Source organism: Aethalodelphis obliquidens, unplaced genomic scaffold (assembly GCF_003676395.1).
Source record: "Aethalodelphis obliquidens isolate GAN/ISIS:26980383/991018 unplaced genomic scaffold, ASM367639v1 scaffold639, whole genome shotgun sequence".
Taxonomy (NCBI): Eukaryota; Metazoa; Chordata; class Mammalia; order Artiodactyla; family Delphinidae; genus Aethalodelphis; species Aethalodelphis obliquidens.
Window position 1 is genome coordinate 1 of NW_020838550.1, and position 12,604 is coordinate 12,604.

The 12,604-nt window shown below is 56.6% G+C and overlaps 2 protein-coding genes and 1 non-coding gene across 11 annotated transcripts; 2 read left to right on the top strand and 1 right to left on the bottom strand.

The window, feature by feature from the left end:
• Positions 1–194: 194 nt before the first annotated feature.
• On the bottom strand, positions 195–5,248 carry LOC113616845 (mitochondrial-processing peptidase subunit alpha-like). Its single transcript, XM_027100227.1, has 6 exons — positions 5,132–5,248; positions 3,764–3,966; positions 3,250–3,329; positions 2,942–3,024; positions 1,183–1,277; positions 195–451 (listed from the first exon to the last, which is right to left on the bottom strand). The coding sequence occupies exons 1-6, from the start codon at positions 5,200–5,202 to the stop codon at positions 243–245; spliced, it is 741 nt and encodes a 246-aa protein (XP_026956028.1). The 5' UTR covers positions 5,203–5,248; the 3' UTR covers positions 195–242.
• Positions 2,185–2,256, top strand: TRNAG-UCC (transfer RNA glycine (anticodon UCC)). Its single transcript has one exon. It is a non-coding gene; the product is annotated as a tRNA-Gly (tRNA).
• Positions 5,249–5,312: 64 nt separating the features above from the next.
• On the top strand, positions 5,313–12,159 carry LOC113616844 (endosome-associated-trafficking regulator 1). Of its 9 annotated transcripts, none has more exons than XM_027100219.1 (10): positions 5,331–5,525; positions 5,626–5,775; positions 6,514–6,582; positions 7,343–7,455; positions 7,753–8,148; positions 8,668–8,741; positions 9,340–9,451; positions 9,778–9,840; positions 10,216–10,412; positions 11,142–12,159. In XM_027100219.1, exons 1-10 carry the CDS (start codon positions 5,456–5,458, stop codon positions 11,239–11,241), a joined length of 1,344 nt encoding a protein of 447 aa, XP_026956020.1. In that variant the 5' UTR covers positions 5,331–5,455; the 3' UTR covers positions 11,242–12,159. The 9 variants fall into 9 exon arrangements, with proteins under 9 accessions (XP_026956026.1, XP_026956020.1, XP_026956021.1 ...); XM_027100220.1 differs by having other exon boundaries at positions 10,273–10,412; XM_027100222.1 differs by lacking the exon at positions 6,514–6,582 and having other exon boundaries at positions 10,273–10,412.
• The last annotated feature ends 445 nt before the right edge of the window (positions 12,160–12,604 follow it).

Genomic DNA, 12,604 nt, shown 5'->3' on the forward strand with positions numbered 1-12,604 from the left:
ATGGGAAAAGCCCGGGCCTCCCCAGGCAGGCCGGGACGGCGGCGCCCTGCGGCCTGATGGGAAAAGCCCGCCAGCTGCTCGTTTCAGCTCCCGTTTGGCAGGAACAGCTCTGTGTGTTTACAGAAAGAGTAAACCTGCCTCTTCGAAACGAAAACTCGTAAGAAACGTCAAATAAAAGGCTCACTCTACAGACCTCGTTACCGTAAGGATTAGAAAGTTTAAAACTTGCATAGCTAACAAATTCAGAAATTAAAAATGTTCTGCAAGGTGGCATCAGGCAGGTGAACGACCCCCGCCGAGCCCGGGGTCAGGGGGCGAGGCCGTGGAGGTGGCCCGCATGTCCATTGCACCTCGTGAATCATCTCGGTGAGAAGGGGCTCCGGGTCGGGCCGCATGCCGAGGTCCTCCAGCTCAAACCGGACAGCCATACGCGTCAGCTCGATCTCTTCATCTGCAGAGAACCATAGACGAGGCTCAGCCGGAGGCCGCCCCGAGCCTGGGTCGCCGAGCGGGGCCCAGTGTCGTTCATCGGCAGGCACGGGCAGAGCCTCCTCTGCCTTCCTCTGCGGCAGAGCTGGGGGGCACTTGTACGAGCGACGAGGAGAGTGCCCTGCAGGCCGGGACGAACTGTATGAACTGGGCCTCCTCCCCTCTGCCCGGAAGCAGCCACCTGGCCCCGCTCCGAGCCGTGGCTTCCTCCCCGTACGAGGCACTGAGGTCCAGACACAGAGGCACAGACCAATGGCGGGGGTGTGTTTTATCAGGTAACTGGAACCTGGGAACCCCAAGGCCAGGCTGCTGTGAAACAGCGCAGTGTCAGCTCCCAGAAGGGAGCCTGAAGTCCTGCCGTTCGCAAGGCTGAGGACGGGAATGGGGACAGAGACACAGAAACTTCTGGTAGCACGTCAGTCAGGGTGTTTAAACACCATCTGAGATGCTTTTCTGAAATGAAAGAACCATTTCGCTACAAACGTCAAAGGGCACAGAGAGGAAGTGTCGAAGTATTCAGTATCAAGGACCTTTCTAATCGTGAGCGTTGTTTCCAGTGACCCCCTGCTGACTGTCACTGGTGGGCGGGCCCAAGGCTCCATGACACAGCGCCCCTCCCCGGGGGCAGTGAGTCAACACACCTCCCAGCACTGCCCCCCACCCCAGGACCCCTCAAGCAGGCCGAACGCACACCTGTTAGCCTGGGGTGCAGGACCACGTCTGCCAGCAAGCCAACTACCGTGTCCAGGCCTTTGGAATCAGCAGACACAGCATACATGGTGGTGTCTCTGGAAAAACCAACAAGACCAACACTGGGGGCGCTAAGGTCACGACAGGTGTATGCTGGGGCGGCAGGGGAGGCGGCTACATCTTTCTGCGTCGAGGGTCAGCACACACCTGGGGCTATTTCCCCTTTCCCATCTTACAGTGTAAACTCTTAGCAGGCAGGAACCACAGCTGTGCACAGGCTAATTGCTGGAGTGGAAGACACTGTCCAGCCCAACTGGAGAGGCAGCTGAGCGGTTTTCACCAGCACAAGCCCCCTCTGAGGCTACTCGTATCATCCTGCGCTGACTGTCCGCTAGGCGAACTGTCCACACGGGCGCATGCCTGGCCTTAGACGGCTGGGGGACAGAAACTGATTGTAACAGTAGCTCATAGCACGTGGCACTGTGATCAGACAGGCGCACTGAGGCAGGGGGGCGCAAACGTGACAACCACAGAGCCACGAGGGCGGCACAGTCAGGCCAGAGACCACGCAGAGCGGGCCCAGCTGCCACGGGGAGAGGAGCGAGCCCTGGAGGGGAGACGTGGCCATCAGGGCCTCTGCAGGGAAGGGGCCATTCTTAGTGGGGAAGTGCTGTAGGACCACGTGGGAGAGCGGCAGGAACGAAAGTCTGAGCTGAGAATTAGCTGGCTGCACTGGGGCAGAACACAGGCCTGCCTGACCAGAGAAAGGGGCTCCCTGGGGAGACGGAGGATGAGATTTTTCACAAGAACACAGCCAACCAGTCTGGCTTTCATTCACGGGCAGCCGGGAGCCACAAGTTTCTGAACAGACCTTTTTTTGAATATGTGAACGTGCTGCCTCCATGTCAACTCTAATTCTTGGCATTTAACCTATGTTTTCTCTCTAATTTTTTTAACATTCAGATCGAAATAACCAACCACTTAAAAAAAGTATGATCTAGGACTTCCCTGGTGGTCCAGTGGTTAGGACTCTGTGCTTCCACTGCAGGGGCCCAGGTTCGATCCCTGGTCGGGGAACTAAGATCCCGCATGCCACCCGGCGTGGACCAAAAAAAAAAAAAAAGTGTGATCTCTGTCTGCTCATCTCACATTGCCCTGAGCAGAGCTTTCCAAAACATGCCCCACAGTGGGCAAACAGACACCACCTGCCTTTGTCCACAGCACCCCCACCCCATCTGTGCCCCAGCTGCCTAGTGAACCTTCCCCACCCCAAACCGACCACTGCCTCTTCCAGGCTGAGCCTCTGCACCTGCTCTCCCCTCAGTCTGAGCCACGGCCGTCCGTTATTCCACCTGGCAGGCGCCTTCAAGCAGCAGCCCTGACGCTGAGTTGCCTACCGTTCCCTTCCTGACCTCCCCCACGGTCCCACCACCCTCGGCCCCTGGCTCCTGCGTCTACCACCCGTGGTGCAGCCCTTTGCCCCATCTGTGAGCATCCTGGGGACAGGCCTGCTCTGCATCCCCAGTGCCCAGCCAGCAGCCTGGCTCGAATGGCAGGGGAGGCTTGGCCCTCGGAGTGCATGCCTCTGTGTAAGTGTTGCCACGCACCCAACCCTCCACCCGAGTCTCTGCCTGGACCAGGGCTCACTTCTCACCATTCACCTCCATGGCCTCGCCAATGGGAGGGGCTCAGGGGGACTCTGACCAAGGATGAGGACAGTCCACATGATAAAAGATGAGTCTGTACGTGAAAGCTGGCGTACCTTGATGTCTGGCAGTCACAAATACCCCCGTGCTTCTCCAAGGTAAGCAAAATTTCATCTTTGCTGTCAAATCGATCAGTAGACTAGGAAAAATGAATAAGAAAATCTACGTAAGCCACGCAGAACAACCTCCAAGATACAGTTTTTAAGAAAAAAATTTACTTTTGCTTTCAGAACACTTAACTTAGAAGCCTTAATTAGTATCGACTTGGCAACTTAAGCATTTATTAAAATATCCACTTTAGAAAAGCAAACCTTGACAGATTCTTCCCAAGTATAGCCTCAAATATCACAAGTTGGACACTGACCGAAAATGCCAACTTTTCCAAAAAGTGAGCAATTCCACTGAGATATTTTGCTTCATATCTTGATCCAGAGTTAATAAGAACTGGCAATAAAAATAAAGTTGACAGGTTAAGTCAGATATTCAAAAGAGAAAATTTAATCAAGACAAACCTTTCAAAATTGTGAATATGACCGAAACAGCCAGATTTAAACACATGAGGACGACAAGTACGTACGTTACCTCGATTCCGAAGGTTTTCACAGCTACATACGTACGTCAGTATTTATAGAATTACGTACTTTATATCTGTGGTAGAAAACTTTTAGGACGACAGAAAGGCAGAAAGAAGGAAACAAAACCCACCACCAGGAGAGCCACCGTTCATACTCTGCTTACTAAATTTTCAGATTCTACGCCATGCTTTTTCACTCAGGACACAATTCATGAACGATGCCCTAAGTACAACTAACAGTCAACTGAAGTGTGTGCATGTTACAACAAACGGGGCCGCCCGCGACGCTACCGACAGCACTTACTTCCTACTGTACAAAACTGCCCAAACTTATTTTGGGACGCCACACGAAGCCCATTCTCCAGTGTGGTGACTCTGGTTTCAAACTTCTCTTGTCCATCAACTGTGGCAAAAACAGGCTTGGGTACTCCAGGCAAGGGGGAAGAGAGGGGGACGCTGGGATAGGCACCGCCACTACTGAACTGCCTGTACGCAGGGGCTCCAAACCTGAAACACAGAAATCGGCCCAGGTATAATACAACTGAGATGGTGGGACCTGTGGTGACCACCTAGGTGCAGTTACTTGTGTTCTGTGTGCATTTAAAAAATCAGCATCTCCTTATCTAGAGGACTGACTTCTACACGTCTCCAGAGACAACACAGAGGAGTGACCGAGAACACCACTGAGGTGTTCCCAGGGACATGCGGCAAGTTGGTTCAGGCCTTGAGGCCTCAAATGCCGCCTCCATGAAAAGAGGGTTAAGTGGGTTAAGTCTGTTTCTACACACTGAGCACTTGGCCAAGCCCTGCCTTCAACAGCCCCCTGGCGCCTAAGCAGAAGCCACATCTCTTCACGGGGTCCCGAAGGCCTCTAACTCCCCCTCCAAACTCATCTGCTAGCCCCCGCCCCCGCCCCAGGCCCGGGTCCCACTGGCCAGTTGGTCCGTTCCCTGGACACACTGGGCTCATCATCCCCTCGCTGCTGTTCTCACGGTTCCCGGCCTGACCCGCCTTCCCCTGCACTGTTCACAGGGCTGACCCTTCTCTCAGTCCCCGTCCCTTGTCTCAGATGTCACCTCCTCGTAAGCTGCTCCTCCTCGTTCCACCTGAAGTTAGTCTCTCCTGTTTCTTACCGCCGAAGGCAGCTTACTCCCTTTAAAGCTGACACTTTGGGCATGAGACTGCCTGGACCCAGTGCCTGGTTTCTGTCCCCATCGCACCCAGGATCTCACAGCGAGGGATCAACACCCATCTGTCGCCCGAATGAAAGCGCCAGTGCGGGAAAAGGCCAGACATCCAGAGGAGAGGGGACAGAGCACAGCAGTCAAGGACATGGCTCTGGCGACCACAGAACCCAGGCTTGCCGGCTCGGCCTCACAAGGGGGCACGCGGCCGGAAGGGGCCGGGGCGGAGATGACACGTGACTTCGGACGAGCACCCCCCGACCGCCCGGGAGGAGAGGGCGGGAGAGAGGCGGATGGGGCTCGGGACCGGAGCCCGGGGCGCCATGGGGGTAAGTGCCCCCGTCGCCTCGGGGACCGGACGGGGGTCCCGCACTCCCAGCCCGCTTGCCGGGCGCCGCCCCTCGGCGTGGGGGAGCCAAAGGCGGAGCGTCCAGAAGGGCGCGGGCCGCCCCAGCCCCCGGCCGATCCCCGGCCGGCCCTCGGCTCACCTCAGCCGCGAGCGGCCCCAGGAGCCCGAGCCTCGCAACAGCCGCGTCGCCGCCAGCACCATAGCCGCCATCTTGAGTCACCGCCCACCGACTCTGTCGTCACTTCCTGTTCCGCCTCCGGCCCCCCGCCCCCCCGGCGCCGGCCCGAGGCGTTCGGGCTTGCGTTTCCGGTACGCGGAGCAGAAGCAGCGGCCGGAGGCTCGGAGCAGCGGCCGAGGGGCGGGCGACTGGGGCGGTCGACTTGGGCCGCGGCCTGGGCGGAGTCGGAGCCATGGAGCCGCCGCTGCCGGGCTAGGGAGGGCTGGCGCCGCGGGGCCCGCGGCGATGGCGGGCTACGCGCGTCGCCCCGGCGTCACCCCGCTGTCCCGGGCCCGGAGCCTCGTCATTCCGGACGGTGAGCGGGCGTGGGGCGGGCGGGGGTCCGCGGCCCGGCGTCCGCGCTGAGGCCCAGGTGAGGCGGGCGCGCGGTGAAGTCGCTCTTGTTGTTATTACAGCTCCCGCGTTCTATGAGCGCCGGTCTTGTCTCCCCCAGCTAGACTGTGAGCGCCCCCAAGCCAGGGACCTGGAGTCCCACTTCTTCGGCATTCGGCCGACGTTTATGTGCTATGTGCCCAGTCCGGTGCTAGCTTCCGTGGGAGACACAGGTGAGAGACGAGCCTCAGGGACTCCCGGTGCCGGCACTACCTGTAGGTCCCGCGCGATAGCGCAACTCACCCCCGGCCCAACGGTGACCACTAGCCCCACCGTGCGCCGGGCGCTGGGAGTAGGAGACGTAAGTGCATAGGAGTCCCGTCCCCTGGAGCTCACAGTCTCCTCTTGGAGAACCCCCTGCCCCCCCTAGCCAGACAGTTCCAGTACACCGTGGCAAATGCCGGCATAGAGGTAGGCCCAGTGGCAACACAGGAAACCACCTTGCTTTCTCAGGTGGGAGGATGAGGGAACCTTCATCCAGTAGGCCAGGCTGGGAAACCAGGTGTAGCCATCCTCTGGTCGCTGCAGCTGGGCAGAGGCCATCTTTAGTTCATCCTAATTCTCCCCAAGCGGCTACACTGCCTGCCTGGGGTCCAGGGTGTTCAGGGAGCGTTTAGGTGGTTCTGTCAGGGTCTGAGAGCCCATGACAACCCACGAGGGCATTCAGGAGGCACCATAAGACGGAGGACGTGCGCCTGCCCCGCGGGGCATCAGACCTACGGGAGCTTTTTCAGAATCACAGCTGCCAGGGCCCACGGATGTCAGACCATCTCCAGGGGCAGGAGCCCGGGGGCTTGTGCTTTGAAAGTTGCCCAGGCCGTAAGAGCCACTGCAGTAGAGACCGCATGTCAAAACAAGTTGTGGTCATAAAGGCTTCCCATGATCACGGTGGGGTGATGATGTCTCTGCAGATTTGGGCTATGGAAAGGGGAAAGGCACTATGCACGGTCCATCAGGAGCCCAGAACACACACTTTGGAGGTACAGTAGTTCAGTAACCCTTTCTTTTTCTCTCCGTCCATGCCTCTATGTGGCAGGCACGTGCCCAGCAGCAGGGCTGGCAGTCTGACAGCATATAACCCGAAAGAGCAGGTGGGGGTGGAGCCCCACAGTCGATCTTGACCAGCGGGTGGAGGGAAAGTGGGCACAGGGGCAGGAGAACCTGGGCATGAGGGATGGCAGGGGGTGGGAAGTCACACCTGAGGGGTCTGAGGAGACAGTGGGGCCAGGGTTACAGGAGCCAACTTCATACAGGGTTGACACCTGGGCTTGGATCACTGGTGGGCCAAAAGGGCCGCAGGGTGGCTGGTTGGGTACCGGCAGAGTGGGAAAGAGAAGGGAGAGCTGGAGAGTGAGTGGGGAAAAGGCTGGAGGTGGAGCAGTGGTTCCTGACGTGGCTGCACGTCCGCTCTGCCAGCCTCCAGCGTAGGCTGCAGCCCAAGCCCTTTGCATGGGAGTGGAGGCGCGTGGCAGCCTTAGATGTCCCCAGGTGGACCCCGTGGGCAGCAAGGTGCGGGGACCGAGGAGCTGGGACGAGAAGGAGAATTTAGAATGCCCGAGTTGGTCTGTTTTATCAGCCAGCTTTCTCGTTTCCCAGTGTCGCTGAGGTCTGGTGGAAGGACGAGGGCAGTGTTCCCCATCTTAGGTGGGGTCGTGTTCAGGAAAGAGCAACGAATAGGGACGTTCCCTTTAAGGACCTTCAGAAGACGTTTCACGTTTGTGACGTCTGTTATCATCTCAGGTGAGAAACTTGGAGATCTTGAAGAGGCAAATCCATTCTCCTTTAAAGAGTTTCTGAAAAGCAAGAACCTTGGCCTGTCGAAAGAGGATACTGACAGCAGAATTTATTCAAAGGTAAACCTAAGGCGTTGTTTGCAGCGACCTTAGACAGAAAACCCTTCCGGAGGCCGTCTCTCTTCTGATGTGCAGTGTTGCTTCCCAGGAGGCTGGCCGAGGGCTGTGGGGCAAAGCGGGGCAGCTGCTGCTCCCGGTGGAGAAGCCGTGTGACACTCAGAGCCGTTTGGGTCCTTCCTGCCCCCCACATTCTCGGCAGCCAAGATGGGCCCTTCTTCTTGTTCCAACCTCAGACGTCTAGGAAGAAGGGCCTGCGACGGCTCCGGAGCCTGAGCGTCGCCTCCCTGTCTTCTTCAGGAAGCCACGAGGCACTCGCTGGGACTCGGCCGCAGCTCCCCCACCTCCCAGGCCATGGGGTATGGCCTGGAGCATCAGCAGCCGTTTTTCGAAGACCCGACGGGGGCTGGCGACCTCCTGGACGAGGACGAAGGGTGGGACGGGGCCTACCTGCCGTCTGCCGTGGAGCAGACCCACTCCTCCAGGGTTGCTGCCAGCACGTCGCCCTGCAGCACCTATGTCTCCTTTTTCTCCAACCCGTCGGAGCTGGTGGGGCCTGAGTCTCTGCCTCCGTGCATGCTGAGCGACTCCGACTCCCGCGTCTCACCAGCCGGGAGCCCCAGCACCGACTTCACAGTCCACGGAGAGTCTCTGGGGGACAGGCACCTTCGGACGCTGCAGATAAGTTACGAAGCAGTAAGTGAGGGGGCTGTGCGTCGGCACCCTGGTCGCGGCTCGTGTCTAAGCAGCATTCTTGGAGGAAACCTGGAGCCCCCGGTGTCCCTGATGGCCGGGGGTGGGCTCTAAGGACAAGACAGCCTGTGGTCTGTCTGACCGGCAAGAGCGTAACCGCCAAAGTCCTGCGGAGGGCTGTGAGGGGGCGTGAACTGGAGCAGAGGGAGATCCTCAACGCGCTGCCCTCAGAAAAGGGTCCACCCCAGCTGGTGGCTCGGGGACAGCTTGCCCGGTGTCCTGAGGGCATTTGAAAAATTATAGTCACCCAAGAGTTATAAGATCTCAGTAGGACTGGAGTCTGTGACTGTGGTGCCTTTAGAAAGCAGAAAACCTTGTTCTTGGTTTTTCTCTGTATGTGGACCGTAGAGTGGCTCTTGCAATGTTTTTGTTTATCAAGAAGTTGCGGAGCCGAGTAACAGAAGTACACATCCCTTTGCAGTGAGACACCAAGCTTCTAATGAGGATTTTCTTTTTCTGCAGCTGAAAGATGAAAATTCTAAGCTAAGAAGAAAGCTGACCGAGGTTCAGAGCTTCTCTGAAACTCAAACAGAAATGTACGTAAGTTTTGAGTTAGGCTTGCAATTCAAATTATCTTCTGACCCTCAAAGAAACCCATGCGAAAACGATAATGAAGTATCAGAGTTGGACTGTGCCTGGGTTTATTGTTTGTTTTTTTGTTTTGTTTTTTAAAATTAGTTCGTTTATTTAACTTATTTCTTTTTGGCCGCGTTGGGTCTTCGTTGCTGCGCGCGGGCTTTCTCTAGTTGCGGCGAGCGGGGCTACTCTTCGTTGCGGTGCGCGGGCTCTAGGCATGCAGGCTTCAGTAGTTGCGTGAGAGTGGGTTTATTGCATTAAATCCTCAGCATCAGATACGTTTCTTATGTTTTGTGTAAAAGTGTGTTTGAAACAGAGCAAAATCAACCCCACTTGACAATGGAGCAGCAGAGCTGTGAGACGGCCCCAGGGCGCCCCTGACCGCCAGCCAACTGGCATCCAGCTCTGAGGTGGTCGCCTCACAGCTGTTCCTCCCAAGGTGCATTCTGAAACCTTGTGGTTTTTATTTGATCAAATCCAATTAAAACTGTTTATAGCCTGACATTCTTAGAATTAGTCAAGGGAGTTACTAGTCACCTGGGCTTTTTCCTTAACAAGGGTGAGGACGCTCGAGCGGAAGTTAGAAGCAAAAATGATCAAGGAGGAGAGTGACTACCATGACCTGGAGTCGGTGGTGCAGCAGGTGGAGCAGAATCTGGAGCGCATGACCGTGAGCAGACAGGCGCCTGGCTCGCAGTGGGGCGTGGGCGGGGCCAGCCTGGCTGGACACTGTCGGTGTCTGCTGTGTCACTCCCCACAGGGCACTGAGTCCTGCCCCGGGGGCACATGGGTCTGGGTGGGCCCAGGCAGGCCGGCAGTGAGCAGGGCCCCTCACAGTGGGCTGCCCAGCTGGGGCCGCCAGGTGAGGGAGAGGGACGGGGAGGGAGGGGGACGGGGAGGGGGAGGGGCAGGGAGGGAGGGGATGCGCCCTGCGTCCATTTTACCGTGTCAGTGATGCCTCTTATTTTTTTTCTCTTTTTGTGGGGGGAATAACAGAAACGGGCAGTAAAGGCCGAAAATCACGTCCTAAAACTGAAACAGGAAATCAGCTTGCTCCAGGTAACTAGAGAGAGGGGCTTAAACGGTTCACATATTCGTGAATTCCAAAAAGGGCACCAAAGAGTCTCTGCTGGGGTTTCCTCCCCTCGCCCTCCCGCTCCCCCGCAGTTGAAGCACCCAGATCAGGACAGCCTGAGCTTTCGTCCCGGGCCTCCTGGTTGTGCCCAACAGGAGTGTCAAGGGCATCACTATAGAGCGGGGGGTGGCACGTGCACACCAGACGACAGGCGAGGTACCAGGGACGGCATTAGGCCCGTGTCCTTTAGGAGGCCTGCTACCCCCCAGTTAGGAAAGGGCATCATCCCCTTGTCGCCTCTACCTAGGGTGCCTTGTCTGGTTTCAGTCAGATGGCCTTTTAGCTGCTCTCCTGTTTAGCCAGGAAAAAGCCCTAACGCTGCCACGCCCGTCCCCTCCCCCCCACCCCGGGCCCAGGCGCAGGTCTCTAACTTCAAGCAGGAGAACGAAGCCCTGCGGTCAGGCCAGGGTGCCAGCCTGGCAGTGGTGAAGCAGAACACCGACGTGGCCCTGCAGAACCTCCGCGTCGTCATGAACAACGCGCGCGCCTCCGTCAAGTGAGTGCAGGGCCTGGAGGGGTGCTTAGCCGATGTTTCCAGCAGCAGCCTTGGGGGGTGGGGCTCAGTGATCCTGTTCACTCCGCACTCATACGACACATCCTTGGCGAGCAGGCCCTCCACGGTCTGCGGGGGGATAACCGTTCTCACCTGGGAGGCTTGAGGGTTAACGTCAGCCAGACCTGAATCTCCTACAAGACACCAAGGTTTTGAGTGAAAAAGAATAATACTTTCCCTCTTATAAAAACACATACACTTGAAGAAGGCCCAAGACGTGCAGGGCACAGTGAGGCTCCTGGGAGGGGTCGGTTGCCGTCGTCGTGATCTCTCTCCCGCGGGGCTGAGCTCAGCAGCAGCGGTGTCCAGTCAGAGCCGCTGGTAGGGAAGCCCATCGGGTGTCCAGACACAGCCGTGGGTAGAGAAGCCCGTCTCGTTTAAGTCCTGTACAAAGAGTCTTTTGAGACTGAATCTAAGATTTAAAAACTCTGCACTTTTCACTCTGGAACTTCTCTGCTTTAACGCTTCTGGTTTTTTTGGGGGGGGGGGGGGCGGGGGGCTGCGTTGTGTGGCTTGCGGGATCTTAGTTCCCCAACCAGGGAACCAACCTGTGCCCCCTGCAGTGGAGGCGGGGAGCCCAAACCACTGGACTGCCAGGGAGGTCCCAAAGCTTCTGTTATTGCCCTGGAGCAGTTGTAGAAATCATCTGTAACATCTGTGCTTTTATTTCAGGCAGCTGGTTTCTGGAGCTGAAACATTGAATCTTGTTGCTGAAATCCTTAAATCTATAGACAGAATTTCTGAAATTAAAGATCAGGGGGAGGAGTCTTGAGACCCACAGAGGTGCTTCCAGCTCACAGCTCTGTTTACATCCTGAAACCATTACCCGATGGATTCCAACATGCCACCATGTCTCTGAATGTGCAGTCTTCACACACAGTAAAGATACCTATCACAAGATACTAATTTCACGGCCTGGAACAGTATCATGAGCCGCACACAGGGAGGAGCAGCCCCTGGATGCGAGAGCCGCACCTGTGCTCTGTGTAGCCCTCCTTGGTGAGCTACGGGCGCTGATCATCTGCTGGAAGACATTTCTATAAAAGCCGGTGCTTTTTTTTAGAGTTACTAAACAAAAACAGCAATTCTGTGATCAGTGTTTTCCATTGTCATTCTAGAATATGAACTGTAAGATAAGTTCAGTTGATCGTCTTTGCTTTCGTAAGTAGAGAAAAACACTAAATGAGTCACAACGTAAGCGCTCGCCTCAAACAGGGACCTGTGCCTTACTGGCGGTGCTTTGCACCCCCTCTGGCTCACAGCCCACTCCTTCAGCTTCGGGGTGGGGGTGGGGGCTCCTGTGGTTGGTGACCTGAGCGTGGATGCCCCACGAGGTGGTTGCCGTTATCTTCCCGCAGGGATCAAGGTCAGCACGGGCATTCCACGGTGGGGCACCACCTAAGTGCACTGGAAAACTGGTTTTGGCTAGAGGGTTTTGCTACGCATTCCAAGCGGCATCTTGTAGGATGACATGTAGGATTCAGGGACTTGGAGCCGAGGCAGAGCCTTCCCAGGTCAGGGCGATGTCTCCCCGGGTGCCTTTCCAATCCCTTCCTGTTGGAGGGGAGGCGTAACATGCACTAGATGCCTTTTTGGCTGTTTTCCTACGGATGTTATTTTTTTAACTAAACGTCCTTTTTGCATCCTGTTCAAATTGACAGTTTTCTTATTTAATAAATTCTAAAATTCATATGTAGTGTCCTTTTTTTTCCTAATTCAGCCCGTTCTTTATGCTTGAGAATCACGCTGCTGACCGTGGCCTAATGGGTGGTTTGTGCTGATAAATGAAAAAGCCCAGGGGGTTAGGGTGGACCCACACCGGCTGCTAGGCTCGGCTGCAGGAACAGCGCGCTGCGGACACGCGCGGCACAGCTGCGTGTCTTGGGTGGGACAGGTTGGAGTCTAGCATGGGAGCATTTGAGGTCCCCTGGTTGGACTTACAAGACGTTTGAACTGCTAGGCCCTGTGATCTCAGCTACAGGTAAGAGCCTCCCAGCAGTCCCCACTGACCCCGCCCTTCATCTCACCCCCACCCACTACCTTGTGCTCCTGCCAGTTGGTGAAAGTGGGTTCCGGAATCAGTTTTCAGAGCAGACTTCAGACAGGGTGGTCTCGTAGGAGAGTGTTAGAGTGAG